This window comes from Siniperca chuatsi, linkage group LG14 (genome assembly GCF_020085105.1).
Source record: "Siniperca chuatsi isolate FFG_IHB_CAS linkage group LG14, ASM2008510v1, whole genome shotgun sequence".
NCBI lineage: Eukaryota > Metazoa > Chordata > Actinopteri > Centrarchiformes > Sinipercidae > Siniperca > Siniperca chuatsi.
Window position 1 is genome coordinate 5,505,423 of NC_058055.1, and position 21,182 is coordinate 5,526,604.

Here is a 21,182-nt window from a genome sequence, read left to right on the forward strand (position 1 = left end):
TCAACCCGAGGGCTGCTCAGAGGTCACTGCACGCAATCACACTCTGCTTCTCTCATTCTAATTATATTTCTGGAGAGTAGATGCAGCCGAGTCTGAGTTAAACACTTGTGAACGTAGGCAGGGACGCAGGCGTGCCCCAAGCACTTGTAGAGACAAGCCATCCAGCGGGAACTCTCACAGGTCCCTGACGGACATTCGGCTGTTGGGGTACTGGCAGGGCGACGGAGGCGCAGCATAATTTTGTCTGACTGCCATGTCACAAAGTGTCAAAATCTGTCCCTGACAACCCGACTGTAGGCGATGAGAGAGAAAATGGGAAAGAGAAATAAAAGAGAGGGAGAAGAGAGAAAAGGGGGCTTGATTTGGAGTGCCAGAGGTGGTAATAAGCATGTCTGGCCACTTCCTGGGAGACATCCTATTCATCAGGTTGATTTAGAGTCAAAGGTGCAAGCAATTCAAGTGATCTTGTGTCTGGAGCCTCTGGCAAGCTGACTTTGCAATGAATGACAGAACCTGGCATAATGAATTAGAAAAATAAGGTGGTACGCTCTTATTGTGACATGATCTCTTCACTAGCACACAGGACTTGAAAGATAGTTAGGAAGCCAGTGGAAACAATGTTTTACAATCTGTTCCAGGTGTTCCTCATGAATTAATAGGAATCCCAGATGGCATGAATCAAAGAGTGAGTCATCCTGTCAAAAGCTTCAAATGATTTCATATTTAATCACACAAGTGGATGATCTTGAGATTTTAGCAGTAAAACACACTTACTTTAACTTCTCAGACTAGATATCAGTCAGTTTGATCTCTCAGGCCTTTTCATTGTTCAAAGTATTATTTCAAAATCTGGTAAAACTGCTTTCAGCTATTACACTCCCAACACTAACTTCTTTTAAAATAAGGCTTAAACCTTTTCCCCAAAGTTTTATCCGTAAATGGGGTGGATGTCTGGTAGTGCATGTGTAAGTATCATCTGCTTGCACAGTGTTTCTTTGTATGACGTGTATTTTATTTTTTTTATTTTTTAGGAGTAACCAGTTGACTGCCAGGTGCCATTCCTTTACATCTAGACAACAGGATAGGATACAAAATACAATGTCTGTATTTCTATTGTCTTCAGTCTTTCAATCTGCCCTGATTTATTTACATCACTGCTGAAAAGCCATTAAACAGTCAAAAAGACTCATTTCACATTGCCACTATGCACACACTGGGGCCTCAGCAAAGAGTACGATCCCATGATAATGAGCTAATTATAGGTACAACATTCCTACTTCCATATCTAAATGCTTGTCTCTAATAGGAAACATTTCAAATTATTGAGAGGCAGAGAGAGAAAGAGACGGATAATTGATGCAAGCAATTACAAGTTCTGTGTCGGAGCAAATTGGCCAGCATATCTGGACATGTAGGGGGACTGCGACCTCATTTACATCAGAGTGTCAGGAAATAATTGGAGAATGTACTGAGGAGGTGGGATGGGCATAGTGTAATGCAGACCAGCTCTGGTCACATTACATAAGCAGTTCACTTGGACAGTAAGATTCAGTTCAGACAAGAAGCTTATGGAAAAGACTGTACTCAGAGGTCAAGGACAAAACATTATGTGCAGTCTCGGAATGCTCCAGCAAATTTAATCATAACAGTGATTTTTACAACAACAAATATACTTTATGACATTAATCCGTTTCCAAAAGCTGTAATTTGAGTATTTGAAATGGTTTCACCACATGCACACAGGATTCTGAATAGGCTGTCATGTTTTCATCAGAAAGCCAGTAATAACTGAGTTCAGTTTTACTAGCCATAAGAGAGACTTTAGCTCTGTTTGGGCTGAAACCGCTTCAAAAGCACGGGAAGACGATGTGCTTGACTTTTAACAATATCACTTCCAGATGTTTCATTACAAAACAACTTTCAAAGACCTCACCGCAAGAAGACCTTCTCGTGTGAGAGGAGCCAGGGCACACGAGTATGGATTTCAGGGACCCACAATTTTCACATTTTCATTTCAGTCAGAAAAACCAGCATGCAAAACTGTCTGGACTAACACCAATAAAGTGCTAGTATTAATAATAGTGTTACAACCCATTTAACATACAAATCATTGCCCTATGTTACAGCAGGGTATTCCACCCCATATACTATATAAAAGGTGGTGTCCAAAAGCCTTAGATATCATTGCATTTGTTTTGATTTGACAGCCATAATTTACTCAGCAGAGCAGCTAAAGCGGGATACAACAGGAAGCTTTGGCTGACAATAAAAATGGACACTGAAATATAGGGGTGCATTCATTATAGTCTGCCTCTTGTGCCTCTCATCAGGTTGGCTAACACTGACTGGCGGGCTCTGACCCAGTACTCTGGAGCTTCTCTCTATTGCACCCGCCTCTCATCAAGAGCCTTGGGTGGAAAAAAAGGAGTAACGTGCTGTTTACTCGCAATCCCAGGCCTGTAATTGCCAATTTATTTGATAGGCAGCCGGGTAATGATGGCATTTCACCCCTTGCCGCAGAGACTAAGCGGGAGTGATTCATCCCAAGCTCCCTGCCCTTCCTGATCCAGCAGACTCCCTCTGCCCAGGACTGCTGCCACCCAGACTGAAGGGGTGGGGTGTGGTGGGGGACGTGGGGGGTGGCTGCCATGTCGGCTTCAATCGAACCCAAAAGGGAGCACGGCACTTCAGAGCAAATGTGGCTAAGTCTGCCAATTTAGCTGGGGTTTGGGGTTGAAGCAAACACAGCCAAGCTGATGTGCCATTTGTAGGCCTTAATGAGCTGGCAGGACGGAGGGAGGAGGGAAGGCGAGCTGGAGAGAGGAGGCTGCCAGGCCTGACCTCCTCTGGCCTCTATCTCCCTTCCAGCCAGTGCCAGGTCGGCAAACTCAGTTCATCTGCTTCATCAGAGCATAGTCGCTCCGTGAGGGGAAGGGAGTGCTACAGCAAATACCATTAGCGAACTGTTGGTCTAATGAACAGCTCGGGTCAAAGCTAGCTCCTGTCTCACACTGCTCCCTGGTACTAACGAGTGACTTAGATGCTTTCTCTTTGTTTTCGTACTATGAGGGAGCATCTCTGCAGCTGAACCACATGAGCAGTCTAGTTGCATTGTGCAGTGTTACAACCAAAATAGTTTTAACATTTCAGTAGAGCAAGCACATGGGCTGCCATAGCAGAGAAAACACAACAGGATTTCATGAATCACCTGGACATACATCTACCTTCATGCTATTTTACAGTAAATTAACTGTATTCTATAATCATAAAATAAATAATCTCAGTGCCAGTTTTCTTTGTATATTCTCTCCATCCTCCCCCTCATTCAGTCTGGGGAACAGAGCTCTGCTACAAAAGCTACGACGACTTGCACCTCTTGCGATGTGTGAAGTGGGTTTTTACAACATGGCTAGAAGGGACTTGTTCAGAAACCTGTGGGGACTGGAGATGAAGCCTAACACAGTGTGACCATCTAAAGTGACATGAGGGGTCTAAAAGTCTGTCTTCACGGTGCCCAGCTTTCAGCTGCTCTTCTGAAGACATGTTCAGTTTTCTGTGGGGTGTCTTGACCAGATGAAGCAGGGGAAACCAAGGATGATGTTCCTTCTATCCTCCAGAGCGTACTGAGTGGCTGAAATGCCAGCTCAGGTGGAAGTGATTATAGAGAGGGCAATAGATGCTACCTGGGAGCAAGAGGAGTGGGGAAAGTAGAGAGTTTCTGCTAATTACGGATATAACTTGGAATTTAGTGTTTCAATGTTTTAAAAACATTACTTAAAGTAAACACATTGGCGGGTGTTGTAAATCATATTCATTTCAGGGGCTGATTTCATACACAATATTCAAACCGGGTAAGATGAATGTAGTAAACTAGTAATATGGGTAGATCATAACATGATGCAACTGTTTAAACATGTTTCATTAGTCATGTGTAATTAGTCAAAGTGAAAACCATCCCAGTGATGTAATCTAAATGTAGGGGGGTGGATGGCCAGTGAGGCCAAGTCAGGCAAAGGATTCAGAAATTTCAAACAGTGATTAAAGAAATTACATGGAGCAAAGGCCTCCAAAACACATATTAGAATAATTACATGGGACCCAATGGGCCCCGACACGCATTTTTTTTTGATTGAACATTAGCCAGTTGGCAAAGAGTTATTTGAAACATTGTTCTTCAGTTACTTAACACCAAAGACAGGCAGGCTGTAAATCTTTATTTACTTATTTGCTGCTGGATTACGTAGCTTGGCCATTGAGCACTGGCTATTTTCTACTGCATGCTTATGCTTCACTGTGACGGACAGTCGGCATTAATATTCGTGGGCATGATTGTCGATAGTTATGTCTGAGGCAAATTTACCTTCTTGCATGTATCATCAGAGAGAGCGCGTGTCAGAGAGAGCTTAAAGTGATATTGGTGTCGGTCTCGGGCCGGGGTTGGGCTGAAAAAGTACAGACTTTGTCGGGTCAGGGCCGGGCTAGGGCTGGAGTTTTTGGCCCGTGCAGGGCCCTAGTGCCAACCTCATTAATTTCGATATGGGGCCCATAACATGCATTATTCTGCAAAGTTTTGTAAAAACCAAACAGAATAACAAAAGGTATAATTTGCCGGCACTCATACATACATTAAACATGAACCATTATATATAATTATACTGTTTTTTATAATGTGTCGTTTCTTACTACCTATGTTGCAGTAGTCGTATTTGGTTAATATTTAGTTATTAGAGATCATAACACAACATATGACTAATTTAATGCTTTCATCATTCTGTATTCCTCCATTGTTTAAGGAAAATTGTCTTGGTGTACTGCTGCAGTCACCACAGTGCAGTCTGACAGAAATCAGCAAGTATCATTTCAATTTCTGTTGTCAACATCAAATTACTCATTTCATTTCATGCCCAGTCAAGCATCGTAAAGCTACACGCAGAATCAGTTTTGCTTCAGTTGTTCGGCCATGTCTTTCTCAAAGACTAGCTCGCCTCCCAACTGACAGCTTTAATTATGGCCAGATATCTGATCGCTTCGCTGTAGATTCTCCACACAAATCAAAGAGCAGGGGTGGGTGTCTGGCAGCAAGGTCCCTCGAGCCTGCTCGCTTTACATCTTGAAATATGTCACAGGGTGCAGGGACACAGCAGCTCTTTCTTCTGTCAGTTAATGCTTGCCTTCAGCTCCTCCACAAGGAATGAGGACCTGGGTCTTTTTTTGTATCAGTCATAAAGAACCTCTGGGAGAGAAAGAGTGAGTGGGGGTGGGGGTGGGGGAGACGGACGGGACTAAAGACCAGTTAATTGGGGAAGCTGATTTCTGGGTCAGTGATGATCATTTAAGATTTACCACAAAGTGCACTGCTGAGGCTAAATTTTATTGGTTCAACACCAAAAGAAATCCAAAAATGGATTATATCACATCAATAACTTACCTTTTGTTTGGGTGACATACCGCAGGTGCAAGGCCACAGAGACATAATGACTCTTAAATTAAGAAACTGGAGTAGAATTTATAACATTTGTGCTGAAAGAACATGCACTGCTTTATAATTCCGACTTCATTCTAATAGCCCTGAAAGGCTCTTTCTGTTACATGCAATGATTAAGTAGGTAGTTTGAAGTGTGCACAGGTGTCTTACTGTCCACTTGCAAAGGCAAATATTGTGGTACAAGCAATGCAACTACTGAATATTTCTAGCAGATTCATTTTCTTATAAATTTGTTAACCTTTACGTCCTTATATAAAATATACCATAATCATTTTCAATCGATTGATTTTAAAATTTAGGATTATAAACATGATGATCATTCTCAAGACAATAACATATGTAACATTAGTACCAACTGTACCAACAAATCTTTACATATCACTCATGTCCATAAGTTACATGGTTGTAACTATAATGAGTCAAACATTGTTTAGGAGCTTGTGTCTTTCTGATATCTTCTTTCAGTACTGGTTATTGAAGGTAACCTGTGGAGTTTTTGACCGCTAGTAGCGCTATGGAGCAGTTTTTTTCATGAGTGGGTTTCTGTTTTGTTTGTCTAGTGCACACGTACAAGGACGCACGTGCACGCAGGTGATGCGATACACATTCCTGCCAGTGGATTCCCAATATTCCACTGATCAACAGATGGCGGTTATGCACCAAGAAACTCAGCAATATGCCGGTAAAGGCAGGAAAGAAGAAGACGGCTTGCTAGTAAACACAGATTTAAACAATGCAGGTTTCGACCTTTTAAGAAAGACCGGCTTTGCAAATGTTTTATGGAGGAAGGAAATACATCCATCACGTTTGTTAGAGCTCAAGGACATACACAAAGCGTTTTGGTGAGTAAGACTGAATGTAAACATACAAACTTTTGTTTACAAACTCCACAGGAACCCTTAAAGTACTGGCGATATACAACAGTTAGTTTTGCCAAACAAATGGCATTTTGAACAATGCACGTAAATAGAAAATAAGTTGGTTTAGAAATGTATTTGCTCAGACTTTGGTTTTCAATTATTGTGTCCAATCTTTTCTTCTTTTTTTGTCTATATTTGAAATGCTTGTACACAAATGCTAAATGCACTAAATACAAAAAGTGATAATGTGATAATGACCTCAGACAGCCATGGCTGAACCTCAAACTACCACTGAAATAGTGAGCTTGTTTGTTAATGTACTCACATCCGTCAGTCTGTCTCTGGAGCTGCTCCTGATGGAAGGCTTGGACTCTCCGCTTACACTCTCGCTGTCGCTGTCCTTACAGTTGTTCTGCCCTGGCTTCAGCTGCCAAACACAACATACAAGGAGACCAAGGGTTAACGACATTAAGCAAAACTGTTAACACTGCAGTTTAAAGCTTTACATGGATAACGCTGGCCGGGGAAGGCATCCCACAGAAATCAGTTCATGAATATGTGAGAACTGGCAGGAGCTGCGGCGCTGTCTCCGTAAATCTGTCATGTTTCTGAGCCTATTCAACGGCCATCACTCCGCTTGCCAATGACAGACGCCATCTGATCTCGCAGTATGAAACTCCTCTCAGCCCACGAAATAGAGAACAGGGACAAAGACCCCTCCAGAACCTTCAAATGGAGCCACTATGCTTTCCAAGTAGACACCACATGCCGAGGCAGCAGGAGCTCAGCAAGTGTCATCCTCTAGACACTCTGTTCGAGATGCAGCAAAATGACAAGAATAAAGAGGACGACGTGCCAATCCGCAAGCATCTGAGGCCCTTCAAATTCTGGAGAACAATAAAAGACTCTTGGGGGTGCGGAGCTGAGTGGAAGGAGGTGGGGGTCTGTACTCCCTGTCCAAGTCTGCGATTGATGTCCTCTGAAGCTCCCATGCTGCTCCTTCCAGTGCAGACAAACGCTGCAGGTTTCATTTCAAAGCACATAAAAAGATGGCTTTATGGGACAGTGCAGTAAACGGCTGCTCTGCAGCCTAATAGGAAAAACAGAGCATGGCGCTGTACACACACAAAGGATTTGGACTAGAAGATGATGGCACTCTCCTTTCCCCTCCCTCTCCTGCTCTGGAGGGAAGGGACAGAGCTACAGTATATGGGTTTTTTTTACCTCTCCTTCTCCTTCTCTTTTCAGGTATCGGCCATCATTTAGTGCGATGAAAGGGCACAAGGTGGGGGAATACCAAAAGAACCCTTGAGTTGAGCAGATAATTAAAATGAAATGTTCCCTTTTCTGTAGCCATTAGCGGTGTGAAAGGAATCCTATTCCTTGGGAGAGTTGCATGATGGGTGGAAGGCGGGTGGATTCGCCAGAGTGCTGAACGTGATAAGAGAGTTTGAGCACTGGGAATGCCTGATGGGCCTGTTTGACTCTTGTGTGTGCACGTGTCTGAATATGTGTGTGTACATGAGTGCATCAGTGTATGTCTATGTGGTCAGGCAATGCTGAAACAAGGCTGGGGAGAGCACACAAGAACCAAATGTGGCACATGCAGAGACACAAGCACACCAATGCCCTGCGCTGTGATAGCACTAATTACCTCCAACACATTTTATTCCCACAAAAACCAGGACACATTTTCTTTCTTTTTATTGTAAATGCCACTTTGTCTGAGGGGAGTTTACATATTTTTAGAAAGAAAAGGGGAATAATATCTCATCCACCCTGGTCCGTGAACTGATCCTTGAAGAAAGGGCGAGGGACGCTGTTTACACCCCGGTCTGCGGCTCCTTCATCAAAACATGTTGACCTATAATATTTATTAACCAGGCGGTGTCCCTGCTGACAACACTGGGCAGCGCACGCCAGCATACTCATGCATTTATAAACGTACACACACACACACACAAAAATATGCAGACCTTACTGAAAGCTGCTGCTGACTCCCCAAAACCAAACTCATATAATAAGCTTATAAAGAATATAATCAGGCAAGTGTGGGAGAAATACAGAGATTTGTCTTTTAGTAATCAATGTGGTATCAAACTGACTCTGCAGCAGTGAAACCACATAATCACACGGTCTGTATCCTGGCTTACCAGTGGAAAAGTACTCCATGAATTCAGAAATCTTTCACAAATTTAACTGTATGTAATGTCTGAAGAACATGTCTAATAAAGACATTCCAATAAAGAGCGGCTCATCTTTCAGGGCTATTACATAGCTTGGGACCTGATTACACAGCTATTTGAAAATGGATCCCTTAGCTTGTTCCCTTTAATTTCCCCCCTGAGCTCCCTTAAATTACTTCAGAGAATTGTTTTTTTTTTTCATCCGCTCTCCCCTTTCTGAGGTTCAGATGATGGATTCATTTCTTTTTATGCTGTGATTAATGGATGTCTTAAGCAAATGGAGGGAATGCTGGTGGTCAGTGATATCAAAAAGGGAAGTTGAAATTTAAGGACCTGCTGTCTGATGATAAATCAAAACGAGAATCCCGTGTGGGTGCGGGGGGGGGCCGTCTCTGTGACCTCTGCTATAACAACTGATCTGATCCCTTTAACTTGTTACAGTGTGCAAGTCATTCTCTATATTTTTTATAGCCTTCAGTTTTGAACCTCCTGCAATGAACACCAGTGCGCTTCACTGTGTTCAACAGAGATCTAAGGCGGAGAGATGAGATGTGTGTGTGCAGATGCCTCAGACTGGTGTTGCTGTACTGATGCATAGCATCAATACAATAGCATAAAGACATTAATTAAGACGCAGGTTGAGGCATACGGATTCATTTATTTAATGACCTTACTGTATCTGCGCAGCCTGGGTAAGAAGTGGCCCTGCAGGAAGATAACAAACAGATGGTTTTAATATTCTAGAGGCTAATTTCACAACAATTAAAGACACAGCGAGACATTAGCATCTAATGAAACATTTAAACTACTAGTAAGTGCATCTGCCATTAATTTCCACACAGTGAGGTCTTGTTTTCCTGCAATCTGTTCTGTGTTAGGGGATAAAGTTTTTTTCCCCCCTTGTCTCTCTTACCAGTCTGAATTTACTGAAGTAGAGAATCAACAACTGTTTTCAATCAGCAGTCAGCGTGATGCTTTGGAAGAGAGCAGCTGAAACCTTAGCATGAAACAGTTCAGCCCGCAAGTATGAGAAATCATTTAACATTTCTTATAAATCATTCTTAAAAAAAAAACCCCAAAACAACAAAAAAACGCTTGTGCTTGAGTTACTAGCAACAATTCAAACTGTTACTGCCACACTTTATTTGAATAGTCCAGTGGTGAAAACAATTATATAGTGTCAGTAATGTCTGGTTACTGAGTTTCAAGTAATACTGATAACTGAGTGAAAAATAGTTCAATTAAGTGTTATATTGTCTGTGGCGACACAGCAAACACGCACTTTGTTGAACATCTAACTTTTTTCACTTGATGGCTGCATTTCAAAGTGTTACCACTGTCAGTATTTAAAGCTAGAGTGTGGGACTTTTACATAAAAAAAGACACGTTCAAGCCCCTCAGTATATTCCCAGATCAGAGTGCAGAAAAATTATGAAATATCTCATTTAACACTGTTCCCCTGAAATGTAAGCTAAAACAGCTATTACAACATTGTCTTGAACATGTGGAGTCAATTATTTTTCACTTACTGAAAAGTGCTCACCGTTGCCATAGTGGAATTTTACAAGTGTGTTGACCTATTCTCAAGGGCTACACTACAGACTCAATGCAATCATGCACAAAAGTAGGCCTGCTAACATTTCTAACCACAAAGGCCGTTTCAAACAGAGGCATACACAACCGGCCTGCCCCAACAACTCCACCCCCAACCCCCATCCCTCATCCCACAAAGAGAAAAAAGAAAAAGACATTGAGAGAACTGGGCTCAGTTTTCTGTACTGGCCTCAGTGGGATAGCCATCAGCTCCTGGTTTCCCTTAGTTACGCACAACAGCAGCTGCGGAGCTCGGCAGTAATAAAACCTGGAACAATTTAACAGCTTTTATTGTTCTTCTGCGGCTTTCAGAACAGCTAACCTGTCCTCTCAGGATCTGGCAGAGTGAATCCCACTAGGGCAGCAATGAAAGAGGATCTCATTTACCTAAAAGCGCTTATAAATTTTTAATTTGCTTTAACAAGTAAATTAACAAGTCCCTCATTTGGGAAGTTTTATGGCTGCTTGCCACTGAGGGAGGACCATGAAAGTTTTATAGATAATCCACTACCTAGGCTGTGTTGCTGATAATAAATTGTCTATTTCCTGCAGCACTGTCAAATCCCCTTGGTTTCCACTGACTACACTTTGAATATCTCCTTTATGCTACCTTCACAGGGTATATACCAGGGCTATTAAAGTGCTGGGGAGCTTCACGACTCAGCAGTTAAAATGAACAACTTGAAGAATTTCTGTCGAGTTTATACAGGCGCTCTCGTGTACCCTTAGGAAACGCCATGGCCAAACATTAGACCACATTAAGCATCGCTAATTATGTCCCTACCAGCCTCTACATCACATCAGCCTCACAGTGAGCCCATCTAGTAAAACCACCTTGGGCTGGTCGATAACAGCAGTTGGAAACTGCTGGGTCTGTTTAACTTGCAGCCGGCTTTATCTGATGAGATATGTTATGTAAAAAGAGGAGCCGAGGGTTCGTCAGGGCCTGTGAGGGGGCGACAACGAGCCCTACGTCATCATTCTGACAGTGGTTGTGTGGGCGAGCCCACCAGCGTGGCCTGGCTCTGACCCTGTGCTTGGCTCTGAGGTCCAGCTGCTTTAACTGCCACAGACAGGAGCCCCGCCTGGCCCTCTTGTCACCCATAACCCCCTCTGCCACCCTTGCTCACAGCCTGTCACCGAGCATCAGCGCTTGGCTTCCATTTGCCCCAGATTTGTTTACTGTTAGCTCTGTGTGTGGCAAAGAAGTCACAGGCATACAGTGTGAAAATAACCCTTAATACCTCTTTATCACTGTAGATGAAACATGGATGTCGTGTGTTCTTTCATCACTGTGACTAAATGACATATTAAGACTTGGCATGTTTATCTTAAAGCCTACTGTTTGCCTGTGGTCAGCCACTGCAGCAGTTTTTATTAGTACCTACTGTAGGTATATAACCATGGAGAAGCTCCATTTCCTTTCAATCCTCTAGCATCACTGAGCGGCATCTCTCATCTCTGGTGACCTTGTCAGACATCATTTTTCTAGCAGGGGAGAGATCAGTGAGGCTGAATGCACCCACTCCGAACTCCGACCAATCTCAGGCCACAGAGGAGGCTTTTCTAGCCTCTCTGCTGGAATGTGAAGCCAAAGCAAAGATATGGAGCCACTAAGGACTAGCCACAGCAGCTGCAGGGTGAGAGCATCCTGAGAGGAGGAGGAGGAGTGGGAAATGGAGGCTCGGGGGGGTAAACATGGTTGAGAGCACTGTCTTGATCTCATCAGTCATCCTAAGGACTCCATTTCCTCCACCACAGGCTGGAGGCTACTAGAGCTTGTGGCTGCATTTATATATTGCCATAAATCTCTGATCTATGACAACATTACAGACAAATCAATATGCTTTTAACATCCATCCTCTGGCCTGCGTCACAATCACCCTTCTCACAAATGGTCATATAATGCTGTAGTCTGGTGGATTGAGTTATGGGGACAATTCCCAGATTTAATAATGAACTGAGCAGGTGGAAAAAAAGTGTGTGTGTGTGTGTGTGTGTGTGTGTGTGTGTGTGTGTGTGTGTGTGTGTGTGTGTGTGTGTGTGTGTGTATATATGGGGGAGGGGAATATTAGAGCAGCAGGAGACCTCTACTCTCTCAGATCATATCTGAACATCTTGTTATAGTAGCCCAGCAGTAAAATAACCTTCCTGCCCACTTTATGCACATCCAATTCCATGAGCGCTAACATTCCACATGTACAGCAGACACAAAGCTGACCAGGAGAATACTGTTACTAGATTCCTTAACCAAAATGCATTATGAGACTGAGGGAGGGGGGGTCTAAAAGACCCTTCTAGCTGCCCAGTTGAGCGCTCATCACCACATAACTACTCATCAAAGAAATTTGCGTGCAATTAATTACATGATTCCCCAGCTCTTCAATCTGTGCTACTGAGTCGTTACTTCAATACTGGCTTTCAGGGACCCATCCAACTAAAGCCACAGCCAGCGTGCCAAATCACAGCTCCCCAAGCTAGGCAGCCTCAATAAAGAGCGGTATGGAAAAAAAGACAGCAGAGAAAAAGCCCTCTCCTATCGGCTTTCAGGGGCTATCATTTCTCTCTTTTATTGCCATTTATTTTCCTCCAGGAATTCACTGCCAGTATATTGGCAGGCCTTCCAGTAGATGGAGGCAATGAAATTTAGCGCAGACACTTAACACTGGGTCAAGCCTTGTGTGCGGCTCATATGGTGGTGGTAATATGATAGACAAACGCTTCTAGTTTAGGGAAAGACGGCTTTTTTTATGTTACAGGAATAGCAGCAGAGTGCTCGCCGTGACACACATTGCTGCAAAAAAAAAAAAAAAGAAAAGGAAAATGCATAACCAATGACAGACCACTGTAACCTGGCTGTGGCTATTTAAGAACCTAAATAGGTCAAAGTTGTGTCATTATGCTAAACTCTGAGGTGTGGAGGAAGTACTGGCTGGAAAGTAATGCAGTAAATAAAGCTAGAAAACGTATAAGCTAATTGAGATGAGACATTCCACTGAAATCTTTAAGAGAAAAGACCACTCGATAAAAATTTTATTCATTCATTCATTTACATCCACTCTGGAACAACATACAAGAATGACCGGGATTTAATTTTCCACACATTAGTGCCAATTGTAGCAAATAAGACACAGGCAGCACTAACTGGCTAATGTTCATACATTAACATTTAAAGGTTACATGAGCTAAAATCCTTTCTCAGTCCTTTTTCAATTTGGAAAACATTACATCATTCACTCATATCAATCACCTTGCCTGTGAATACCAATTCTCATAACTACAAGCTCTCTGTGATCAACTGTTTGCATATCTGCAGTGATTTTTTCAGTATCTAATAACTCAGTGGACATTAAAGTGAAGGCCATGGGGTCATAAGCTGATCTCTGGTCAGCAGGTGGATACTGCCATTAAGTGAACAGGGGGCCCTGCCTATCAAGCACCATGCTGTGGCTTGTGTGCTGGTATAAACGAACAAGAGTGATAGCGTCTCACCTTACCTGCATTTGGCTCCATCTGCACTGTTATTTGGGGGATTATAGGAGGCTGTACAATCTGATGGCAGGATATATATTTCCTATTTGGCTGACCCAGGGTGTCTGCCCAGGGCCAGCGCTGTTATCACTAATCCGTGCTGTAAACATCCTCATTTAGCCACGTTCCTGAAATTCACATCTGTCGTTATCAAGTCATAAAAACAAGACAGTGCTACGCTCCCACCGTATAAATAGCAGCCTGAGTTTGCCTGCTTCGTGAGAAGTATGCTAGAAAACATCTGCTCTGGCTGCTTTAACAGACTGGTAATGGGAGACAGCAAAAGGCCAAGGGCAACAAAAATACTGCCAAACAACATGATTGTAATTGAAATAATCAGAACTTCAGAGACAGGAAATAACTCATATGTAATGCAACAACATACTGTACTTTTTTTGATACAAGATGGTACATAAAGCCATGATGATGACAGAATATTGTCCATTAACATTATAGTGGAACCACATTGACAGCATACCTGACTCCCTATCATCTGACTGGTCATAAAAATGCAGCTGGAATGTGCCCATAATGGGCTGGTAGGCAGCCGACAGGCTGGGGATCTCACAAAAAGCAATCTTTGCATTGTTTCAGTGCTGCCTTCATGTGCTGTTGGAAAAATAGTTATTATGAGTCGAGCACATGTGAAAGATCTAAATACAACTGGGAAAGAGGCAATATTCTACGACACCTAACCGCCCGAGATGAGACAAATTAAAAAAAAAAAAAAAGGGCTTGATTTCTTAAAAACAACAGTTACCAGAAAGCTACTGATGTTACAGGGTCTATTTTGGCCACTCTTTGACCACTTACAGGAATCATAAATGAGATTTTAAGGCAGCACATATCTCCTGCCCAATAATTCTCCCTTCACAGTTCAGATTGATATTGTAGACATAACAGACCTTGAAATGTAGAATACATAAAGTGGTGTGTGCTATGTAAAATTGCAAAAAACTAAATATTGGAAGTAGATGGGAAATAAATGTTGTGATGTCTACCTTGTGTCGCATTTGCTAATACTGTATTACCATATTAATGTTTCAAATACTTCCCCATTTACAACTTTACTACTGAAGGGTCACTGGTGGTGGTAGTGGTGGAGAATTTCCTCCCCATCTTCCAACCAAAACAACCAAGCTGGCCTGTGGGGGCATATGCACTTAGGTGGCATAAACAGTGCTGGCAAAGACAATGAAAAACATAATCGTCCAGTATTAGTTTTCTACAAAGGAAGCTAGCAACATTTACAACCTTCACTAATCAGCGTCTGATTTATCTAAGTGTCACTACTTGCGGAAGAAGCAGAAAATTAAGTTATTTTGAATTTGGAGTGAATTTGGAATTAACTATACACTACCTTTACTAAAGGGCCCCATCAAAACTCAGATGGGTGAAGTGAACTGGTTGGAGCAGAGTGGAGCAATATTTACAATAGAAGTGACTATCAGAAAATACACACTTTACGCCTCAAAAATTGTCAAGGACTTTACAAAATTATGAGACAGCTATCTACAACAGTTTTCAGCTGAAAGACTATTTCAGCAATGGCACTTAAAAAGTTGGAAACTTTGGAAAGTTGTTCCAACTCTGTACAGCAGCAGTAACTAGGGCACGTACTTGTAGTAGTTCAATGAAAGAAGGTTTTACACAAGATTGAACATTGTCATCTTACTTTCTCTTGTACTTGTCATAACTCCAACCATGGAAAATAAACAATGATTTCGTTATCCAATGTCACAGCTTTAACGTGGAAATAAAAGAAGTCAAATCTGTTTCAGTGTTATAATTCAGGCAAACACAACACTTAGAATAGCTACCTGCCACGCAAGACCTGACAGCATCCGGGAATGACTACAGTGCTTGTGGAAATTGCTTCCCCACATGTGTGTAAGGCAAATTACAACACACAGGGGACCTGTTACATTTCAGCCTGGTTCCACATCACTTGGCTTCAAGAGAGACTATTTAGGTGGTTTAGTGCTCTTATTTATGTTGAGAATTACAGCAAGATCGAAATCTTGTCAGTTTTTTCCTCCTCTGACAAGTAGTGTTTTCAGCAGCTATCAGCAATCTTGGCAGGGCAAAAGAATTGCTCCATGACCCTCTTTGCAAGCCAAGCCCTTACTCTGTTTGTGTTTTGGTCTGGGCTTCCTCTAGCGAGTAATGGACTTCCTTCAACTCATAAATCACACTTGTACACCCCTTTTGATTTTTTCTTCCTTTTTTTTTTCTCTTTGCCTCCACCATGTTTTGTTAAGTGTACCACATCTTTGTTCGTGTGAAGCTATTTTCTGTCACAAAAAGCAGCCAGACAATGCTGGCCGTCTTTTTCCTGTTCTTGGTAAGGCACTTTTACAGGCGCTGAGGGCCACAAATGTCAACCACAGGAAGGCAATTATGAGAGTAAAATTACTTCCTTACTGTTATCAATCCACTCTCTGGACCCAGGGAATGGTTAAAAGCCACCATGAAATAGGGCACAGTTAGAGTTTTCTCCTGGGTCCCAGCCAAGGCTGCTAACCTTGCTATTAAAGGCCCCGACAAGCTTTGTCAACGCAATCTGCTGAATGCCTTGAGTGACACGCGATCGATATTCTCCACTCTCCCGGGTCATCACCAGTGACAGAGGCCTAAGTAATAATACAGCACTAGCTGCCTCTCTAACTTAAATGCTTCCACTGCCACAATATTTCTTCTTTTTTTTTGTCTTGGGGCTTCCGAGCTAAATTTTTTGCGCTGATCGAAAGAGGAAGATATGGCAGGTGGGAGGGAACAGGGGAGGGTGGAGGTGTGTTGGGTGGTGGGGTGATGAGGAATTGCTGTGTGTCTGGATTGATGCTGGCGAGGGCAGTGAGTGTGGCTGGCTGAGAGGGGGGTGGGGGCACAGAGGACGGGGGGCTCTGATAAATCGAAAATGACTGGCTGCCGAGTTGTAATCTGCCAGCGTCGAGCCCCCTGTAGCAACAAGCCAAATGAAAAAGCATGCTGACAGGCCGGAGAGATGGAGGGCCTGCGGTAGATTGCGGAGAGGAGATGGCGCAAAGGCAAGAGAGAGAGGGGAGGAGGAGGGAGAGCAGAGGGGGGAGGAGGAGAGGGAGGGAAAACAGGCAGAGCAGGGAGGAATTGTGGGGGAGACGTTTACGTTTGCTCCAGTGCACGGAGGTGTCAGGAAGCGGTGAGAGAAAGGTAGTGTGTGGCTGCAGGCAGTAAATAAAGCTTGTGTATACTCAAGTACACACATACACTATTACCAGCTGAAAACATAAAAGCCCCATTACAATTTATAATAAGGTCTAATGTAAACACAAACAGTTGGCAGTGTTATACCACCCATCAAGAGCTGTCAATTAGCTCTACACTGAAAATGTGTTTTATGTGTTTATATGACTGGGCATGTGTGTGTATACAGAGGGCTCGTAAATCTCTTTGTTATATTTTTGCATTTTGCATAAATGCCATCTGAAAGGGATGTGCGCACACACACACACACACACACACACAGGCAGCTGTCGTGTCCGTCAGGGACAGGTGAGTCAAGCTCCAACATCAAAATCCAACACAAGAGCTCCACCTACTGCAAGTGCCTCCTCTGTTCCCCCTCCTCTGTTGTTCAGACAGCCAGGCGAGCTCTGGGAAAACAACAGCAGGAGACGGCTGTCCATGTACAGCGTGCAGCTCATTTCTACCCATTCCATTAAATTCCAAAGTAACCTTTCTCATTCAACATTAGTGTCAGACTGAGGAAAAACCAATCCAGACAGGGCTAATAAGGCTGCAGCAGTCTGGCCTTGTCTGGCTGCCTGATACAATGTCAGCTGCGATGAGAGCTAAGAGCTAAGCCCGCTCTCCCCTCCCAAGTATTACGTGTGTAAGCCTGCTGCCTGTTAAGCAGGGTCTTGCAGGAGCAGGGCCTGAGAGAAGGAGTCAGTCTGCCTCACTGTCTGCCTGCCTAATAGGCCTGCTGGCCTGAAAACACAACAGCACTCCCTTGCAAAAATGCAAGGTCAATTCAGCAGCAGCGGTGAGCCCAAGACAAGAGGACCAGCATTGTAATTGGGAACTCAATAAAGCTCATGTGTAAAACAATGTAAGATGATGCTGGCAGATCCCACCCACCAGGACCATAGAGAACCCAGAGCAAACAATCTGTCTGCACAGCCATCCATAACCCTACACAGAGTTTACACATCTACATCAGATGAGCTGCGTATATTTCGAAATCACTAGTGGCACAGCATGGGGCCTGATGAATTCACAAACAGCAGGAAATAGCGCCACTGTATTTTCAACAGAATTATCTGCAGCTCTTTGTCTGTTTATCCATTGCTGCTTTTTTCCCCTCTGCCTCACCACAGCAGCAGACATGCCCAGTAAGGCAATAGGGGCCTTGAATCTGTAAAGGCTGCATCCCTCCTCCCCCTGTTTCATTTGCAGACCTGTGGCTCACAGTCAGACTGTCGCAGAGAAAAGCCATCTCCCTCACAGCATGGCTGCTGTTTCAGGGCAACGCCGATCTGCTGCATGCACCCCGACTTCCCGCGCTCCCACTGGGCTATTCAGGAAATCACGGCTGATACTGAGCCGTTTGTCTCCCTTTTGTGCTCACCCCTGCTTTGGGAATATAGCCCGCCCCGCGCCTAAAAAAAAACACTGAAAATTATTTCTGTAACCCTCAGTGTGGCAATTTTGGTGAAAAGCACACAAAAAAATGAATAAAACACAATTTAAAAGCCAGGCTCTGCAGGAGTGGAAGTCTGCCTGTGGCTTTCTGAGTTTGCTGGGGAAAATTGGGTTCTCAGCCTGAGGTTTATCACTTGAAACTTCTGGCATTTTCTGGAACAAAACTGGTGTAATCATTTCAAATAGGCCAGTATGAGATGAAGACTTTATATAAGCAGTGCAAGAATCTAGTGAGGTCTAATCAAAGAAATACTGAAGGAAGTAATGTGGGAGTTATACTTTGTATTCCATGGGCTTTCCACTGTGATAGCTTTTGTGTCAAATGGCTTTGAACTACATAGGCTGTGGATGGCATAAACACTGCATAAACAAGGAACCAGGGATCACAGACTCAGTGCAGATTTGCTAGCGTTGGCTGCAGCACACATATTCCTCATCCACAATCAATTATCCTGCCTAGAAAACAGGCCGAAGAGGCAGCTCTCACATAATTGTGGCTAATGAGCAATAAAAAAGGGGGATAACCTGCATCACAAGACCTTGTCTGACTTCAGAGCAAAGTTACTTGTTGTTTGGAAAGGGATGTGAGCAGGAGTGTGGGATTTAGTTTGGCTCAAATAATGTTTTTCAGGCTGACTTATGACCTGTTCTGCTTTAATGTAGGCTGACCTGCCTCCATGGTAACACTGATGTAACCTTGTACGCTAATCAGCGTTTTCTAAGATAAACTTCTATCACACTCTGAGAAAGACTAAACATATAACCAGGACCCAAAACAAAACCTTGTGAAATCTGTAAGAGTCGAAACATCAGTGAGTTCCCCACATACAGTAATCACAATGGTGATCTATTTTCTGCTGAGCACAACATAAAACTCTGTCAAGACCGTGACGTATTGTACTATAATAAAGTATTCCTGATGGCCTCATGCACATGCAGAGTCTCATTTCCAAAACAGCTTTTAGTGAGAAACTACAATTTCAACAGAATCAATTCAGTTAACAAAATCACCACCTGAGCTTGTGTCTACAAACAACAGCTGTAGGCCTACCTTAACAAAGTGAAAACGCTCTCAGACAGCATCACAGTTTCAAACAGTGTAAAGGTACTTGTATTATAAATTATGGAGAAGCTCAGTGAATGCAAATGAGAATACGAGGCTTATTTTCAATCCAAAAGACAAAGAGGAGAAATGAAGCAGAGAAAACATGCAAAGCTGGGTACAATCTTAAAAGTAACAGGAAGCGTTGGGGGTTTGGGTGAGAAATGCTTTTACTTCCCTGCAGTCTCACAGGAGAGCACAATGTGAGGCAAAGAACAAGGCTAAAACAAGCATCCACTGCATTAAAAAGCACACTTTCAACACTGCTTTGTATCGAAACTTTTCCCCCCCTCATTTTTTTCCTGATAACTCTTCATTTACAATTGTCTGTATACACTACACTTCATGAAAGGACGCCAACCTTTTGTAGGCCAGAAAGACTTGAGTGCGGGCTCCAAAGAGCTAATGTTGAAATTCCCCCAAGCGTCTTTTAAACACACGGGTAAATAATTCAGCAAAGCCTGAACAAAGACTGAATCTGAGAGAGAGTGCCGGGTTCTCTGGTGTACGCTGCACTTTCTTTCCCCATCCCACACGAAGGAACAATGATGCGGGCACTTCTCTCTCTGTTCGTGACTGAGAATTATTCTGCTTTATTTTGAGTTGATTTTCAACTGGCAACCAGAGCTACTGCTGCTGCTTCAGTCAGACCCTTGTGTCTTTCTTCCCTGATGGGGAGCTGCAGCAAAACAGCCTGTCACCCTCCTGATGACCTGTGGGTGGTGCTACATGACAACACATCAGGAGGTGGAGTGGAAGGAGAAGGACAGCAGAAATGACTGGAAAACAACAAATAGACTATACTGTATATACCCTTATTATCTAATGCTTCTGTGATGAGATAATGTTGCTTTAAGGCAAAGAAAAACATTTCTCTCTCTCTCACACACACACACACACACACACACACACACACCCTTCTCTATCCTGCAACAGTCAGTCAAGGAGGCGTCAAACTAAACAGTGAATATTTGAAACAAACATCATTATCCTCTCTTTTGGTCATCCTTTTTCCCCTTCAGCACCACTTTGATTTTACGGCTCCATCTTTTCTGGTTTTAACATCTTTAAGTTTAACCTCGCTGTAGGAGGGGGCATCCATGAGGACATTTCACTCAATTCACTCAGCCTGCGGCCTATGGGTTATGCTTGTTTGTCACATGTGTGTTTTAATAGCAGACACCTTTAAAGCATAAGATTTATAACATCGAATCTTCCAAAATCAAGGAGATGTACACTACACAAAGATGTGTGCTTGTTACTAAAGCTCTGATACAGTCTCAGTGAGTGAATAATTGAGCCAAGGATGCAGGACAGTTCCACGCTTGTTTTCAACGCACAACATTTCAAAGAAAAAGCTATTCTATCTTGAAAGAGGGCAGAATATTACAGTAAGCGTCAAGAAAAATATCTGAAATAACACATCATTTTCTCACCCCACTGGCAGATCTTATAATAAAAATAAATAATCAAATAGCACATGACTTGTTAAACACCCAAATCGGTACAGTCGAGTGAATCGAGTCGAGTTGCATTGTGGGTAATGTAGGCGCCAGGTAGTGAAGTAGACTGCATGGTATAAAAAAGATAATATCTCTGGTTCTGCTGCATTGATTTTGATACTTTTTTTGGGAACTGTCCATTGTGAGTCCAACAATGTTATAGGAGTGCAATGCTAAATCGGTGGAATACTCTTTTAAACCTCTGACTGTTGGACAAGGAAAAGGCGTTTTTATCTGGAT

The 21,182-nt window shown here is 43.0% G+C and overlaps 1 protein-coding gene across 1 annotated transcript in view; it reads right to left on the reverse strand.

Annotated features, from left to right (window-relative positions):
* auts2a (activator of transcription and developmental regulator AUTS2 a) overlaps window positions 1-21,182 on the reverse strand; it is a 319,952-nt gene that overhangs the window by 166,942 nt on the left and 131,828 nt on the right. The window contains 1 exon segment of the mRNA XM_044222254.1: window positions 6,671-6,772. Within this exon segment, the coding sequence (XP_044078189.1) occupies window positions 6,671-6,772 (102 nt within the window).